General features: G+C 37.9%; 2 protein-coding genes and 1 long non-coding RNA gene across 4 annotated transcripts; 2 read left to right on the top strand and 1 right to left on the bottom strand.

Annotated features, from left to right (window-relative positions):
* The first annotated feature begins 543 nt into the window (after positions 1-543).
* On the top strand, positions 544-3,909 carry LOC147541570 (uncharacterized). Its single transcript, XM_086636776.1, has 3 exons — positions 544-972; positions 1,484-2,232; positions 2,443-3,909. The coding sequence occupies exons 1-3, from the start codon at positions 572-574 to the stop codon at positions 2,994-2,996; spliced, it is 1,704 nt and encodes a 567-aa protein (XP_086492902.1). The 5' UTR covers positions 544-571; the 3' UTR covers positions 2,997-3,909.
* Positions 3,910-11,353: 7,444 nt separating this feature from the next.
* LOC147541568 (protein EMSY-LIKE 3-like) lies at positions 11,354-17,958 on the top strand. 2 transcript variants are annotated; one of them, XM_086634238.1, is made up of 10 exons: positions 11,354-11,837; positions 14,232-14,437; positions 14,531-14,640; positions 14,766-15,018; positions 15,104-15,328; positions 15,448-15,516; positions 16,438-16,683; positions 16,780-16,848; positions 16,936-16,999; positions 17,468-17,958. In XM_086634238.1, the coding sequence occupies exons 1-10, from the start codon at positions 11,810-11,812 to the stop codon at positions 17,608-17,610; spliced, it is 1,413 nt and encodes a 470-aa protein (XP_086490364.1). In that variant the 5' UTR covers positions 11,354-11,809; the 3' UTR covers positions 17,611-17,958. The 2 variants fall into 2 exon arrangements, with proteins under 2 accessions (XP_086490364.1, XP_086490365.1); XM_086634239.1 differs by having other exon boundaries at positions 11,460-11,837; positions 13,315-14,437.
* On the bottom strand, positions 12,738-16,249 carry LOC147541569 (uncharacterized). Its single transcript, XR_015223345.1, has 2 exons — positions 12,983-16,249; positions 12,738-12,826 (listed from the first exon to the last, which is right to left on the bottom strand). It is a non-coding gene; the product is annotated as an uncharacterized LOC147541569 (long non-coding RNA).
* Positions 17,959-18,225: the final 267 nt, after the last annotated feature.

Here is an 18,225-nt window from a genome sequence, read left to right as displayed (position 1 = left end):
AGAACAATAGGAGAATCATTGTTCGAATTCCATCTCTACAATCAAGCTTCTTTTGTTGCATGGGGGTATCTTGTAAATATGATAGATAACTTATTACAAGGAGAGTTATCTAAAATTACTAATAGTAAAATCTCTCAGGAAAGACAGAATGACAATGAACTAAACTCGACAATCAACTGCATTCCAGTGTATTTGTTATTTTCTTTGTTTGAAATCACTTGTTTAAACAAAAAAGAAAATTAGGGGAGAGATAAGAAAGAGAGGAATGAGATGAATATGAGAGAGGATGTGCATGAGCAACCATCATGAGGCCAACTCTTCCAGAACTACCTATGCCATGTTAGCAATATTAACTCATTTGCCTGTTGCTTAACTTCCTTTTAATTTTATTTTATTTTTTATAAGTTGCTCCTAAAAAAAAATTTGGCCAGGACCCAATATTTGTAGAATTTTTTGATGAAAGGCCCAAATTTTGGGCCCAAATACAAAAAAAAACCCAACAAGGTTTAATATCTAACCCAAAACCCAATAATCCAATAATAACTCATATCAAACCCAAATACACATCCCAATGTGCAATCCGGGCCCAACTCTTATCTCTAAGATTTCCTATTTTCTTCTAAACCCTCTTTTGCCCTCCTATATATATCCAACAACTCTAACAAATCATATCTTTCTCTCTCAAAAATCTGATTTACTTTCTCTCTCCAAAATCTGTTTCCACCTTCTTATCTCTCTACCTAAACCGAACCCCAAACCCTATTTTCCACCTTCTTCTCTCTACAGTCATCATCTCTTCAATCATCATCTTCGTTTTCACCTTTCTCTCTCTAATATTTTCATCATCTTCGTTCAGTCATCACCTACAGACACAAACCGAGATACAAACCCTCTTCTTCATTCATCATATCTATTCATCTTCTCCAGCCATCAACTTGTTCGAATCACCATCTTCTTCTCCTATAAATCCAGGTAACTTTTGATGATGAAACTCTTTTTTATGAGATTGTATGCTTTTGTTCATCCTTCTCGTGTAAAGCTTAGTTTCTGAAGTGTCCGTACAGTTCTTTCGCTGTCCGTACATCTTTTGTGTTTCTGTTCTAACTTTAACGTTTGTGTTAACATTTACAAAAATGTCGGAACATTTCGTTACATGTTACAGGTACTTTATCGTGTTAACACATTTGTTTCTTAGCTATTGAATTAGCAGTTTGACCAACATTTGATAGAATGATCAGACATTGCTTCTTGGACCACCTGATTATACCACATATTCGAAGCATTCAGTAGAATGTTATCCATCATTTTCACATAATTTCACACATTTCATTAAATTATACCACATTCTCCTTGATAACTGAACATTCCTACGCATGTCCAGACATTCTCTGTGTTTCCGCGACATTACACTAGATGTTCATACATTTGTTAACCTGTTAAGACAATCAATGATACTTTCTTAACATTTTATTCAATTTTGCAGTATGGAAACTGAAAGGTCACTTTCTACATCTCAAAATAATGACAAGAAGTTAGTATGTGACTCATGGGGCGACGTATTTACGGAGATTGGGCAAATATTCCCTGGTGGTGTCAAAGCTTTTCGACACGCTCTTGGTCGTTATACCATTGCAACCAAGAACAACTACAAATATATCAAGAATGAACCATGTCGTGTGACTGCCGTTTGTTCCAAACCCGGATGTAATTGGAGAGTCCACGGGGTTGCACCATTGGGATGTAAATCCGTGTTTCTTTTGAAAGAATACGAACCGATACACGATTGTCTCGATGTTGTTCTCAAACCTGCGGATCCCAAACTCTCTAGTAAACTTGTTGGCAGCCTAATGGATGACGACATCAGAAAACACCCAAATTGGAGTACTGCTGAAGTTAAAGAAAAGTTTCAAGACGATTACGGTGTTGAGTTGAGCTATTACTTTTCTTACGGTGGTAAGAAGGTAGCCATGGACAAAGTATTTGGGCAGGAGGGTGATTCCTATGCAAAGTTGAAGTGGTACGTAGATTCTTTGGCGACTACTAATCCCAATAGCATAATTGATTTGCAAATCGAACCCACTACCAATAGATTTGTCCGAGTTTTTATTGCGCTTCACGCATCTATCCTTGGGTTTCAACACTGTCGTCCCGTGATCTATATTGATGGAACATTCGCCAAAACACGTTTTAATGGCTGCATTTTAGCTGCGGTTACCAAGGACGGAAACGACGGTATGTTTTCATTTTGACATCGTACGTTAACATTCTAATGTTCCTGCCAACACTTGACTAAATTTTAAGAACACGATCTACAATGTCGCTGCATCCAGTGAGATGATGCATCATTTATTGGTGTCACTGGACATTACCACGTATGTTTAGACATTGGATCATTTGCTAATGCACTATTGCACTAATTTTGTATTATTATTTTTTTGTTAGGTCTGTTCCCCATTGCTTACGCAGTTGTGGACATTGAGAATGATCATAATTGGGAATGGTTTCTGCAAAATTTAAAATTAGTGGTGGATCCGATCAAACGTTACACCTTTATTTCGGATAGACATGCTGGAATTCTAAAAGGCGTGAAGAATGTTTTTCCCACCGCTCACCACTCATTCTGTGCTTGGCACTTACGATGTAATCTAAACTTGAGAATACGTAACGGGGCGCGCCAGTCACGTTATTTTCAGAGTCTTATGTTTACGGCGGCACGTGCATTACCCGAGAGCGAGTATCACGCAACCATTGAACAAATGGTTGAGATGGGTGGAACCAATGTGGAGAGGTTTTTCCAATCCCTTAATCCGGAATCATGGGCAGATTCCTTTTTCCCCGGAAATAGGTATTTTGTTTACTCATTTTCAGTTGAAATGTTGAAACACCACGAACCTTGTTACCGGCACACTTTAAGTTTACACAGTAATTTTTTCACATTTAATCATAGCTTCTGTTATGAAAGGACATTCGCCCTATTGTTTTGTCATTCCAATTAATGTTCATACATTTAGTGTACGGTTGGAACACAACATGATTTAATATAAGCATTCCGTAAACTGTTGTGACAGACGTTATAATGTTGTCTTACAGGTATGGCGCCATCACTTCCCAACTGTCTGAGAGCTTCAACAACATGGTAAAGAAAGCCCGCGTTCTCCCTATTACAGCATTGTTGGATGCCATAAGACAGAAGATTATGAACAAGATGAGAAAGCATAGAGACGCCGCTATTGGATGGAATACATTTCTTTGCCCATCCATTAACTTGGAGCAACAAGCGAAATACAAAGTTGCGGAGACTTGGAGATACGTCGAGGCAGCCCCACTTATTTATGAAGTATATTCGACTCCACGCCATTCCGTAAATCTTGGTACTCTCACATGCTCTTGTCGGCGTTGGCAAGTAGATTCGCTTCCGTGTCAACATGCAATGTTATGCATCAACAAGACTCGGGGTGATAGTACGTGTTTTTACGATCCAGTCTGGACGGTTGAGGCTTACAGAAACACATACCAACATTGTGTTTACCCCGTTCCAAATTATGACGAACCCTATACTTTTGATCCATTAACAAAGACTCTTCCTCCACTAGTTAGAAGGGCACCAGGGAGACCACGTACAACACGGTTGCAGAGTTCCGGAGATGTTACCAGGAGGAAAAGAATATGTCGCAGGTGCAACCAACCCTCTTATCACAACAGTGCAACATGTCGGGCCCAACTGTAGTTCTCATTTTTCTAAATGCTTCAACATCAACGATATGTCTCAACATGTTACAGACTGTCTGTACATTGTGTTGAATGTTTTAGAAAAATCTTTTGGTATTTAGTACATATTTTGTTCTCTTGTGAAAATGTTATAACATTCTACAAAATGTTCAGTTAATGAATCCTTACATGTCTTACTATTATTTACAATGTCCCAACATTATGGATTTTTTGAATACATTCGTAATAATGAAGGAACATTATTACATATTTCTCAAACATTTATCAATTTGGCCCAGCATTGGAAGGAATGTTCTAACATATCTGTGTATGTTCTTCCCTGAAACAAACTCTAAGTGGACAATGCATGTCACACATGTTGTTGAAGAAAAATAATAATATATTCAAATTTACTTCATATTGTTTTAACATAAACATCCCATCCAAAATCATTGTATGTAATCTAATCAAGAATGTTAACATCCCAAAATAATTTACAAACCATATTTGTTTGTAATCTAATCAAGAATGAAGTCGTTTCGGGTTTAGTGATATGAACATAACCCGTTACCTGAACAACTACTTCATTTTTGATTAAAAAAGATCCTTTACAAAAAAAACATACACAGGGGAAACTACTTCAAGCTCGGTCCATCCTCCAAGATATCGTATTCTCTCTCAAAATGTTGTGGGTTAGCTTGGCCCTCTTCCTTTGTGCCAGGGATACCCAATCTGGGTTTTCTGTACGCTGTTTGGGTCCTGTTGTCGTGCAGTCTGCCACGAGCTCTTCAATTTTCAAAATGACAAACAGACCGCAATCCGGGCTGTTCAAGACACAAACGAAATGTTAAAGCATAACCAATAATGTTTCTACAGTCACAGACAATTCTGAAACATAATGTTAAATGAGACTAAATTATTAATAACTACGTGTTTTTCATCAAATTTATAAAAACATATAAGGTTTTGTACCAACATTTCCCGGAATGTTGAAACAATTTCCAACTAATAAAAACATGCATCGTAATGTTGGAACAGATAATGAGTGAGAACACTTACTTTTCTCCCTGAGTAGGGAATTCTGGCTCCCCAACGACATCTGCATATTTTTGTTGGGTTCCAAACATTGTGAACCCAACTTCTTCCATTACATCCTCGACATATGCCGCGTACTCCCTGGCATTTTCGTAGCAGTCCTTGACCTTCTTCTTGTCAAATGCCATTGAGTCATAATGGGTCCACCTATGGAGAAATACATTGTATATCAATAGTGTCCAGTGCCCCCCCTTGCTGCGTCCCCCGTTGTTGGGTGGCAGATTGGTGCACACACAAACAATATCTCCGGTTTCCCAGCATTATTACTCAACGTGCGATTGAGCATATGATCGATTGAAGCTTGGTTGACCTCCGACTTTATCATTGTCTGTCGAACAAACACAAAGTTATCAAAATGTTCACTCATATAAAAGATGACGAAAGGAAAACATTCTAATCTCTTCACTTACGTAGATCTCTGATGGGAGGCAAAGCACACACTTTTCTTTCAATTCCTTGTGATTTGTGACGAAGGAACTGGCCCAGTTGATTATCTGTGAATCGCATTCTAGATTCATCATCAACATGTCGAGCTGCTTTCCACATATGTCGTTTATGCCGTCACTAAACCACACTTTAGTACTGGAAAATGTGGAAAAAACAGTGTCACCTTTTGTAATGATAAGACATATCGGCCAATGCTAGAACATAACAGTAAGCTAAAATTAATGTTTCAACACAAACAAGAATGTTTAAACATTATTATCAGTGCATGAACATTACAGTAACCTACTCTACCTTTTGTTACTTTTCCTGATGAATTCTTCCATCAGACCCTTTTCATCTTCCTTGACATTCTTTCACACCGGGCTTCTTCTCCAGTTACCTAGCTTCTCACCTTCCTCCTCTGCTGCTGACCTTCCGCCTCCCAACTCTACAATTTCTTCTACATTAATTGTCTTTTTCTTCTCGAGTTGTTTTGCTTTCTCGGTCATGGTTCGGGTTCTTGGCTGTGTTTTAACCCTCTTCACCAAAGAGTTTTGTTTGTTTTTATCTTTCTTTTCCACAACTTCAGCCGTTTCAACCTTTGGCTTATCTACAAAATCGTCTTCAGAAGAACTTTCGTTCTCCACGATCTCATAGTTCTCATATACTTTTGCCACTTCACAAACCTCTGAAAAGAAAGCTGAAGGCCAAGTCAGCTGGAAGTCAACTTCTTCCGTCTCATTTTCACCTACATTCAAAAAACTTTGAAAATGCTTTTCACCTGTTCCCACCACCACACGTTTAACTAGTCAACATTCGATAGAAAACCAAATCTTAACATAAATGATTATCCAATTCTTGATCAATATATATAAACGTTATCACGTATGTTCAAACATTTTACGTATTTATGTGGGAGAAGAACACTTACTTGTTTGTTTCTTATTTATTACTTAGCCGACCAGTCTATTGTCGTTCGTGGTAAAAGAAAGTCTTCAATTGTCGTGGTAAAAGACATCGTGGGAGTACGATAGAACTCGTTTACTTACCGTTTATCAAAAAACTTGTAACGATGGCGGAACAATTTATGTTCATACCAATCATCTGACAAGTAAGTAAGAATTTCAGAGAAGAGAGATTGATTGCACACAAGTTAATACGTTGCTTAAAAAAAAAAAAAACTAGAAATAAAACCAACTTTAATCTAAACAAAGACAATATTCATTACTTTTTATAACAATATCTCAAATGTTGAAGCATTCTGGTGTTTGCTCCAACATTTCCAAATTCTTATAAAGCAAAGACAGGAATGCCAACAGAAGTAAAGATTTGCGTGAGCATTTACTCACTTGACCCAGCAACTTGGCTCACTTTCTGCTCCTGCTTTTGCCCCTCCACGGAAGATTGACCCTCATCAGAAATTGCCTTCTTACCCTTATTGTCTATTTCTGCTCCTTCAGTTTGGGCTTCGGCATCACTTTCTTTTTCGATGCTGGGTTCTACGTTTACTTGTTCCGGATTTTTTGGGGCTACTTCCTGCTCCACTATCTTCTCTCCACTATCTCCACTCTCCACCTCTTGTCTAACCTCCTCTCCAACATTCACCTCATCTCTACCAACAGTCACCTCCTCTCCAACAGTCACCTCATCTCTACCAACCTCTTCTCGAACATCCACCTCCCCTCCGACACCAAAATCAAATTCCAAAACATCATTCTTCTCTCCTCTCTCTCTCTTCATCCTCTCCAATTCCTCTCTTAATACTTCTCTCTCTCTCTTTACCATCTCTTTCTCTTCTCTCAACCTCTCCACTTCCTCCTTCAACTTTTCTACTTCCTCCTTCAACTTTTCTACTTCTTCTTCATTCATCTCCACCACCACCCTCTCAGTGAACTTTAACAACTCTTCCTCTTCAACAGACTCTGGCACCAACTCCACCTTCACCTACAAGGAGGGATACATATGGTTATTATTCAACACCTCTCAAAAAAGTCATACATTTAATTAAATGTGAACAAATTCATACAAATGTTCCAACATTTGCCACAATGTCAATCAGACATCAGTTATGTTAGAACATTTATTAAAATCACAGAGACATTTTAAGAAATGTTTCAACAAATTGCCTGCTCCTCTGTAATGCTTTCCAGCTCTTCTTCCAGTCCTTTAAGGAAGAATGGCTCGATCATCCATCGAGCTATTCTAGGACTGACCCCTACTTCTCCAACCAGGTCCTCATGGATCCTGGTGTGCATGCAGTACCAGTACTGCAAATAAATTAAGAGAAAATTAAACACAAATAGGTCAGAAGTGTTGTTCTGTATCATCACAAGGAATGGAAAAACATTTTCTACATTGCCCAAACATTCTACGAAATGTATCAGCATTACAGAAGCCCCAAAAGATTGATGACACATTTTGGAGAATGTCAAAGCAAAATAACTTGATTTATTTGCACCTTTAGAAATTATGGAAAATTTAAGTGCATTGTAATGAATACTTACGGGGAGAAGAGTCAGGCATCCTGAAGCTTTTGCCGGGTCTTCCGAGTGCTTGTTTATTCTCTCCATCATGTAGGAGTGAATAGCTCTCGCCCATGAAACTCTTTTCATCATTCTCTCCGTTTGGAGATTGTGATAAAAACTCCCGACAACCGAGGAGCCGGCAGCTGAAGCAAACAGGAATGTGGCTGCCATGTACATAATCCATAGTTTCAAAAACTCAATGGCCGGAGCCTTTGTTCTTGCAGCCACATGCAAAGCCTTTTCGATGCTGGGACCCCCAATAGATGCAGCCTTTCCCTCAACAATACAGTCTTTGAAATACTTGCTCAAAAACTGGTCCTTAGCCACATCTATGGTGACATTGGTTGGGAATGCATCATATATTTGTCCTTCCATTGGGACTCCCAACAACAAAGCAACATCTCCGGGAGTGAACTGAATCAACTTCCCTCCGATGTTGAAGGCTTGGCTCTGTTTGTCATAGCAGTACAGAAGATCATAGATGGCTTTGTTCGGCTTCTCCATCACATTCTCTGTTCGGAAACTAAAACTGGTCACTGCCTTAAATAAGGCCCCGAATGGTGAAGAAAGCAACATCTTCCTTTGCTCTTCAGTAATATATAACTGCAATTCCCGCGCCACCTTGAAAACTGCTTTAAAATTACATTTGTAATTAAAAGCAGTTTTCTTCTTCTGCTCCATAGGCTCTTTTGGTTGAGGCTCCACCATGGGCTCTCTCTTCTTGGAAGTATATCCTCGGTGCTTCACACAAAAAGTAACAGATATGTCAGCACATTCTACAAAATATACAACACTACACTGAATGCTACATCACTATAAATAATGTCAGATCATTTTGGAACGTGTCCACACAATAGAGCCTATGCCAATGCTGGTCTACACAAGAATGAAGGACCACTAATTGAAACAACATTTCAAAGAATGTCAGCACACTAACAAATATGCCAAAACATTATATGAAATGTCAAACCACAAACATTAAATACAGGACATGGGTCAAAAATGTGTATACAATAAGATACCTTTTTGCTTGTTTTACAGAATGACAACATACGAACAAATATGTCAAACCATTTTAAGAAATGTGAGAGCACAAACATTAATTACAGAACATTGACAAAGATGTGTATACAATAACATACCTTAGCCTGTTTAGGACTAGCAACTTTCTTGCCTTTCTTGCTAGGCCCAGCAGATGATGGCTCTTCACTAGCCCTCTTTCTAGGGCTAGCCCTCACTGGAGTCTGTTGTCTTTTTTCAGGATCATCTCCTTTCTTTGTTGCAGCTTTAACCATCTTTGTAATCTGCAAAATTTGTTATGTTTTGTATTAGACACCCACATGTTTCAAACAAACACAAAATGTATGTACACAACCAAAAATGTCTAAACACATACTAATTTCGTTTACACAACCATGAATGTTAAAACAAACCATTCATTTCATCAACAAAGACAAACACCCATAAATATAAAACAAATGACTAAATTCCTCCACAGAAAGCTAACTTTCGTATCACACCCCTAAATGTTAAAACAACCCTAACCTAGAAACTTGATGAAGACTCATAAACACCCAAATGACCTTTCTGTGAAGATGCATGCTTCCGAAATCACAAACAACTTTCAAAATGTCTAAACATAATCCAACATTTCTTCAACACAACCTAGAATGATAAAACAAATCATTCACTTCATCAACAAAGACAGACCCCCAAAAATGGAAGACAAAGTACTAAATGTCTCCACAGAAACCTAACTTTCGGATCACAACCCTAAATGTTAAAACAAACCTAACCTAGAAGCTTGATGAAGAACCATAAACACCCAATGGTTCCGAAATCACAAAACAACAACCAAAATGTTTTATCACAAACTTTAGAGCAACTTAACCCTAAAACTTTTTCGAAAAACAACCCAAAATGATTTATCACAGACTATAGATCAGACTACTAAACTTGAAATCATAAACCCTAATTGTTTGAAAACTCCCCCAAATTTTCAAACACCCCTAAATCTGTACCAAAACCCACAGATGTGAAACAAGAAACCCCAAAAATGTTCCAACAATCCTAATAATTTACCAACAACAGAGAGGGGATCAAGAGTTAGACGAAGAACAGAGATGTACCTGTTTGTGAAAGAGAGAGAAATCAAGAGAGAAGCTTGAGATTCGTTGAAACATAGCGAAATAGAGAGAAAAAAGAGTAGATCCGGTTGCTTAAATAGGTTTGGTTGAGAGAGATTCGTCGGTAACGTTTCGAATCAAAGAGGGTTTAATGGCTTGAGATTGTTTCGCTTGAAAAAGAGAAAGAGGGAGATAGAGATGGACCGGTTTCTGGTTTTGATCGAGATAGAGAGGAGAGATAGAGAGGAGAGAGAGTGAGCAATCGGTTGAATGAAGAGAGAGAGAGAGATGGAGAGTTTTGTGTCTCACCGGTTTGAATGAGGAGAGAGAGCGCGCGGAGTCCGAGAGAGAAGAGAGTAAGGCTGACATGAGTGATGAGAGGGTTGTGTCTAATCAACCTTTTTTTGGGCGGGAATTGAGTGAGGGATAAGAGAGGGAACAAATTGTTTTGGAGGGATAGAGAGGTAATCTAACATTTTGGGTTTTTTTTGAAATATAATTCCCTATTGGGTTGGATTGAAATACAACCAATGCAAAAACTTTTTGTCATTTTTCTCGCAACCAGTTGTTATCTTTTCACAAATCAGTCATAACTCATTTGCAACCAGTCGCAAAACTTTTGTACTTAGTCGCAAACCTTTTGGAACCAATTGCAAATTACGAAAAATGCCTAAGAAGCTGAAGTCTAGAAAAATTGAGTGCTCATTTTTCAGTAAAGTAAAACATTTATAAAGAGTTTTGACCAATCTTTTCGTTTTTTAACTTTTACATTATCATATAAAAGGCCTTAGATTACATTAAAATCCTAACTACTATTAAACATATGGAATACGCCAATTAAAACGAAGGCAGCAATTTTAGGGCATCTAGAAAAATTTACGAGGAATAAAGACTTCAATCAATCATATCTGACCTAGGAGCAACTTCATTTTGAGTTCAAAAACTGATTTTTTAACCTTTGCCCCCTAATTTTAACCTCCATATCTTTCCTATTGATTCTCTCGCTCTATATCTTTCTTCAACTTTATCTCTCTCTACTTTTCTCTCTCCTGCTCGTTATCCCTCACTCTTTTTTCTCTCTCGCTCCTACCATTCTCTCTCTCTCTCTCTCTCTTTCTCTCTCTATCTCTATCTCCCTCCTACTCGTTCTCTTTCTCTCCTTCTATCTCACATTGTTGACAATAAAATAGAAAGGGCCATTGAGGGGTGTCAAAGTACTGGAGCTCGTTTGCCCAAAATTATCATGAGTAGGGTAATTTGAGCCAATTTTTTTATAATCCCGACCCTCACGCTTTTATCAATGCGCTTCAAGTGTGACGTTGAGTTTTAAATGTGTTGGATATTAGAACACGAGGCAACTCATGACATAACGACTACTTCGGAACTGTTCAGGCGATCCGTTTATGTACCCAAACTCTCGCGTCTAGGCGTGCAACAACACTTTTAGATGTCGTGCTTTGCCGGGTCGTTCTAGTGGCCTATCTAATATGCCATGGTTCCTTATTTGGGACATTTTTTTTGGCCAAACCAACCAACCTTAAATCAAAAAATAAAAATGAGCGCTATCGAATCATTTGTTGGAGTCCTCCGTATTTACCCCTTTCCCGTTTTCTCTCTCTCTGTCTGCCCCCGACTGTGGTTTGTCTCTTTCTCTCTCTCTAAACTTTCAGCTGGTTTTCACGACTTGAACAAGGAAAGTCTCTATGTTCAAAATTCGCCCTTGATTCATTCATTCATTCCCATTTCCAGACAATTTCAATTATGATGAGATTATGTATGCTAATGGAGATCTTTAAGATCTCGTCGATAGTTCCTCTCATCAGCCTCCTTTTTTGAAGAAATTGATTCTTTTAACTCATTCTTCTTCGACTACGGTGGTAGTATTGATTCTAGGGTTTCGACTGAAGGTCTAGGCGAGGAATCGTGGCGATGGAATATGAACTCTCTGATAGCAGCGGTAAGTTATTAAGGTTTCAATTCTTTAACGCGTTTTCTGGTTCTTGGGTATTTTAATTGGTGCTTTATTTAATGATTTAGGGTTAGATTTGGTAGTCGCATTAGTTGTTTCTTGGAGAAAAATTGTTAGTGGAGTTGGCTAATGAGGCCTTGGCAGGTTCAATATCAACTAGATACATCAAGGAACTAGGGTTTAGTGCTTAATGTGTCTATTTCTTGCGTTAGGGTTCAAAATTGGATTGAGTTTTAGTGGAAAGTTCACATTTTTGGTTTTAAATAGTACCCCCGGAAATTGGCCCCAAACATGTAGAAAGCTAGGGTTGTCTATAGGATCCATTGTTTAATAGCTTTATGTACTTACTGAATTGAAGCGAAACGAACTACTTTTAGTTAGTCACCTTATTGGACCTTCAGATTTTGTATGATTTGCATTCTCATTTCTTAAGTAGCCATCGAGGGCGAATTAATTTAATGCTATAAAATGTTCCATCTCTATTGTCATATGCTTGATTCGCATTGATTAGGCAAGATGTCATTGTAGATTTACTTTTTCGTGCTATTTTACTAATAGTTTGGGAATTCGAAACGTTTTTGAGATCTTGTTGGTTTTTACTGTTTCCACTATATGTCCTAAACCGCCTATTTGAGATTCCATGGTTTCTTCTCACGAACTTTATTCATATGTTTTACTTGATTGATTGGTCTAAACTCGTGCGACTTGGAAGTAGTTAGAGATTGAGACCTAATGTTTATTTTATCCCGAAGAATATCTCCGTTTGTCACTTAACTTAGAAAGAAAACATTTATATGAAGTCAGCAATTGCATATGATTAAAACTTCAACTTATGAGCAGCTCCATATCCTATGTACAGTTAATGTTCTTCGATATTTAATGTTTCAATTCTTTTATGCCTCTAGTGGATTATTTCAATGTCAGCCTCCTCTATGCTTATACTGAAATCTGTGAAGGTGAATTTTTTTTGTCTCAACCTAATAAAAAACCAAGTTACTCCATATCCTATGTACAGTTAATGTTCTTCGATATTTAATGTTTCAATTCTTTTATGCCTCTAGTGGATTATTTCAATGTCAGCCTCCTCTATGCTTATACTGAAATCTGTGAACGTGAATTTTTTTTGTCTCAACCTAATCAAAAAACCAAGTTACCAATAGTTTCTCGCTATATTGTTTTTTTTTGGATTCAAGTTTCCATTTGGAGCCTCCATGCATGGATATACACACTTGTAAAATAAATGAATTTTAGGAAATTTACATAAGAAAACACATCAATTTGGTAAACTTGCAAAACGGATTAGCAATAAATTAGATATTATAAATTTGTTACGATGTTAACAAATGAACCGGTGTTAAATGAATTGGTGCTAAAACTTTCACATGCAATCCAAATAGTTCGAAATTAATTCAACAATCTATTTTTTTTTTTTTTAAATACTCATCAAGCCCCTCAACAATCGCAGCCCTGTCGCAACCAAATTGCAACCCTGTTGAAAGCCAAGTGCAACCAAACCAGATTTGTTATGGACATTTTCATCAACATCAAATTCATCATCAGATCTGAACTAGATCTCGCGTTTTATAACAGGTCTTAACTTCAAATAAAGCTGGAAGTCATGGACAGTTTCATCATTATATCGAAACTAGATCTTGCATTCTCATCACCTACCACATCATCATCTTCGTTGTCAACATCATAACATATCTCAACTTCATCATACAGAGCTCCATTTTTATTGGTGGAATTAAAGAGAGAAACTAAAGAGAAAGTGAGTGAAACTATGACTGGTGTTTATAATCAAGAGGATAGAAATTGAAAATTTAGAGAGAGAGAGAGAGAGAGGGTGAAACTATCACGAGATCAAGGAAGAAGATTAAAAAAAACATTTTCTTACCAAAACGCCATTAGGAGTTTATTGACGGGTCTTTTTTACCAAAGAAAGCTTTGGGATGGAGTTTCGACCAAATTTCCCTTTGAGGAAGTTATAGATGACAAAGTTCGGAGTTGCAGTTCCCCCATTTGGCCTTTCTTTTACGGACCAATACATCTTAATCTACTCCTTCCATTTTATTTCATTGGAGGCTATCTCAACATGCTTTCCAATTTATTCAATTATTTATTATCACTCATCCATAAGGACATTTGCATCCTTTTAGATCCCATTCAACAATTTTGTTACTCAACACTCACTTATTTCTTAGCAGCACGAATGAGTAAGGGTTGAGACGAAATTTAGTCTGGTCCATATGTTTTTCTTAGTTCATTCCTGTTACTCCTGTATGTCTGAAATATATGTTAAATTCCTTCCTCTGTCCCATTGTTCAATCCTTGTTAGTTGTTACGTTTCAATTTGTTTTTCTTCTTCTGGGCCCTCTGCAGGGACTGATGATGACCTTCCTCCTACACATCAGAATAGGATACCTAGAGTGGGGCGTCTATCTGGGAATGGGAGATCTGCTACGGTAGCTTCAGTTCCATATTCAAGAGTGCATAATGACATGGAGACCCAGATTCACGATTTGGAACAAGAAGCTTATTGTTCAGTATTACGAGCCTTCAAGGCTCAATCTGATGCCATATCATGGGTATATTATGATCACATGATTTTCCATCATGATGTACTTTTAGTATGTAATGTTAATCAGCCAAACAATAAGTTATAAAAAATATTTCCTCAGGAGAAGGAAAGTTTAATAACAGAGCTCAGGAAAGAGTTGAGAGTATCAGATGATGAACACAGAGATCTTCTTGGCAGGGTTAATGCAGATGGTGTCATCAAGAGCATAAGGTATGAGACAATGTTATGAAATGAGCTCCTTTGATTTTCTTTAACCAAATCATAAAATTTATAACTTACAATTAGTCCTCCCTTCAACTAAAAGCTGCTTTTTTTTTTTGCATAATTCAAACTAGAGAGTGGAGACAGGCAGGAGGGCCCCAATCGAGCTTGCTTAGTACCGCCCAACCAGTCCATGATCCATTACCATGTCCTTCTGTCTCGGCATCTCGCAAGAAGCAAAAGATGTCACAATCAGTGCCCTCCATTTCCTTGAATGCACCGTCCCCTGCTCTGTACCCACAAACAGTTGGTGCAGCGATGCAACCGTCGTCATCCTCTGCAAAACGAGCACCTGTGGCAGGAGCCAGGGGCAAGAAGCCTAAACCAGTATGTTAAATATTTGAAAAGTGAAGGTGTTTTATAGAGGTTATATCTAACAAATTGGTCTAATTACTCACCTTCTTTTAAGCAGGGCCAGATGTTGCCTGGTGTTCCTGCACTGAAGTCCACAGCTTTTCCTTCTACAGGTCCAACTGGAAGCGGACAAACTGCTATGCATGGGTCTTCTGATGCTTTTCCTGGAAATGAGCCTGCAGATGCAGCGGCTCTGGAACTAATTGGGCGAAAAGTAATGACAAGGTGGCCTGAGGACAACAACTTTTATGAGGCTGTTATAACTCATTACAATCCTTCCGAGGTATACTATATTATTATTTTTCAAGGAGCAAGGAGTTACTATACTGTTGACCTGATTATTCAAGTCTTAGGCAGGGAAAGAAGATACAAGCTAACTGTCTCTTCTGTATACCATTGTAGGGCCGGCATGCTCTTGTTTATGATATAAATACGAAGGATGAGACATGGGAATGGGTTAATCTCAAAGAGGTATGTGAATGTTGAACCCTTGGGCCTTAGGGCTTTCGCCTGAAATAGTTTTTTCTCCACTACATGCTCATAGCCTACTAGAACTGGCATTTCGGCTGCAACCGCTAACTAATAAAGATCATATCTTTGTCTATGAGATCTTAATAAATTCAGTTGGATGCTGGTGTTCTAGTCCCTATGCAATTACTGTTAAGAATGGACACAGGTGAACCACTTTTTCATGGTGTACTTTGCACTGAATAAATCCACTTTAACTGGTGCAGAACCAATTCTGGAAACGAGAGATCTAAGCAATTCTTTTCAATATTGACATTTCTTAACACAAAATGCATTATTACTTATATGGTAAAAGGAGACAACTTGTACTTCCATTCTAACCCCAAATTTGTTTACATAAATGTATTGATTCCCGGAGAATGTAACTTATGTTGCCTATATACTTCCAATATATTAGCTTTGTTTGTGTTTGATTTGCGTAGAAGCCTAAATTGTGATGGGATCAGTTTCCATTATAACCTTGCAAATATAAAATTGGATACATCCTTCCATTAAAAAACAAAATAAACGAAGTAAAAATGATTGAAAAGAAAATATTATAGCTTTTCAACTAGAGATTTATTGTTGCTAGTGTGACATCAATAGTACCTTAGTCTGAATGTAGATTTTGTTTATGAGTTATGATGCATAAGTTAGTCCACAGTTACGGAAAATGTTTAAAAGAAAAAAAAAAAAAGGAAATGTAGGTGATCAATCAAGTTGGCGGTTTGAAAAGTATGGAAAAAGACCTTGGGATGGAGGTGGTTAATGACTTAATTCTATGCAGGAAAAATCTTTGTATCTTGGGCCTTTATTTGCCGTATTGAAACTAGATGTATAGCTAAATTTATGCCTAACATTGTAACATACCTAATCGATTCACAGATTTCTCATGACGACATCCGATGGGAAGGTGAGGATCCTGGAATCTCACGTCGAGCGGGTCATGGCGGACAAGGTCGTGGGAATAAGAAACCCACGGGACGTGGTGGTGCTATTCCTGGTAATGGGAGAGGGAGGGGAAGCATAAAGGGCCAGTCCAAGAAAGATTTCCGGCCACCATTGAATGGAATTGGAAGGAAATCATTGGATGATATTGAAATACTTCACACGGATACACTAATTACGGAGGTACTTGTGGACAGCTTGAGCCAGTACAAGAGTCAGATTTCTTGAACTGACTTTGTTTCCTGTTCTTTTTTCTTTTTGGTTGGTTGATATAAGCAGGTAGAGAGAGTATATGGTGCGAGTCCTCAAGACCCTATTGAGATGGAAAATGCCAAGAAAGTGCTAAAAGTAAGAACTACCTGAGACATTTACAATTTACAATGCAGTCTTTGCGCCTTTGAAATGTCATATTCTCAATTGGTTTTGCAATGATAGGACCAAGAGCAAGCTCTAATTGATGCAATTGCCAAACTTGCTGAAGCATCTGATGACGAAAGCGGTAAAAACACATCAGAACCTCTTCACTGATTGTTGATTTAAATTTTATATTGATGGCCGAGATGCGCATTAAATTTTTCTTTATTTTTGCCATGACGGACAAAAAAAAAATTCTGCCGGATGCTCCCACAAGAAGGCAAATATCTGAAATTGATGTTGTCTTACACAAATTCACCCAAAGTTCCTTTAGTACAACTATCATTCATAAAAGGAAAAAGAGCTCCTCTTTAGATCTCTTATCTACTTCTTCCCAATGAATATGAAGTGTTTGATATGCCAGACTACACGTGTAGATATTCCAGATCACTGAGTATTTGGTACATGTGTAGATGTACAAAAATCAGAATCTATCTCATTACAGACCACACATGTAAATATTCCAGTATAACAAAGCAATCCAAATTTTGAAGTATATTCTGAACAGTAATATCAACTTATCTCTCAATGACTTTACTTTCCTTGTCTGCAGGAGACGGTGGCGAGCGGAAATTATCACATGGGCTATTGATGGACAGAAAAAGAGGTTGGAAGAATAGGGTAGGTGGTAATCAGCAAAGAATGGGATTTGATGACGATATGAGTGGAGATGATAGAGATGGATCAGACGGGTGATCATATGGGGAGGAGAACTAGAGTTGCCTCCTATAACCATCAAGATTATGATGACTTAGGTTTTCTCTTTGACAAGATTCCAAAATTCATTCCTCACTGTAAATCCTAACCTCTGTCCACTCTCATAGCATACAATTCTCATTAGTGGAAAGTGTAAGGGTAGGTTGGGGGTTTACCTGTATTTCCATCCTGTAGATTTCACTGGGTGAAGCAATGTAAAATTATTGAGCCCTCCTGCCATGTAAAGTGTATACCGAAAGATGGTATTTTTATTGTTCTTGTAGGACTTTCTCTTTTAACCTTTCTTAATTGGATCTTAATAATTCTAGCTATTCTCTTTATTAGCAAGTTTGAACTCTTGAAATGTGAATTAGAATTCATCCTTTGATGCTGAATATTGATTTCACAATATGTACAAAATATGCACGCGGGCTGCAAAACTCTGGCATTTCTCTTCAAGGAGATGGTAGACGAGCACATAAACATCCATGCAATCTGTTCCATCTGATAAGCTGCAGACAGGGAGAGAATATTGAGAAAATTTCTCGACAAAGGAGACGGCATTCTACTTGTGGTCGTTAACGAAGAAGAGCAGTCGTCCGATGAAGAAGAAGA

Source organism: Eschscholzia californica, unplaced genomic scaffold, assembly GCF_041429995.1.
Source record: "Eschscholzia californica isolate CP2 unplaced genomic scaffold, dmEscCali1.0.p SCAF_4, whole genome shotgun sequence".
In the NCBI taxonomy this organism is placed as follows: Eukaryota; Viridiplantae; Streptophyta; class Magnoliopsida; order Ranunculales; family Papaveraceae; genus Eschscholzia; species Eschscholzia californica.
Note: the sequence above shows the minus strand (reverse complement) of the source record. Positions and strands in the feature narration are given on the sequence as shown.

What these genes read in the sequence shown, in the direction of transcription:
- LOC147541570 (XM_086636776.1), top strand. Translation starts at nt 572, where the DNA reads ATGTGCAATCCGGGCCCAACTCTTATCTCTAAGATTTCCTATTTTCTT. An exon ending in TTCTTCTCCTATAAATCCAG is followed by an intron (nt 973 to 1,483) that starts GTAACTTTTGAT and finishes TCAATTTTGCAG; the next exon opens with TATGGAAACTGAAAGGTCAC. An exon ending in TACCAAGGACGGAAACGACG is followed by an intron (nt 2,233 to 2,442) that starts GTATGTTTTCAT and finishes TTTTTTTGTTAG; the next exon opens with GTCTGTTCCCCATTGCTTAC.
- LOC147541568 (XM_086634239.1), top strand. Translation starts at nt 14,099, where the DNA reads ATGTTTTTCTTAGTTCATTCCTGTTACTCCTGTATGTCTGAAATATAT. An exon ending in CGGATACACTAATTACGGAG is followed by an intron (nt 16,684 to 16,779) that starts GTACTTGTGGAC and finishes TGATATAAGCAG; the next exon opens with GTAGAGAGAGTATATGGTGC. An exon ending in AGCATCTGATGACGAAAGCG is followed by an intron (nt 17,000 to 17,467) that starts GTAAAAACACAT and finishes CCTTGTCTGCAG; the next exon opens with GAGACGGTGGCGAGCGGAAA.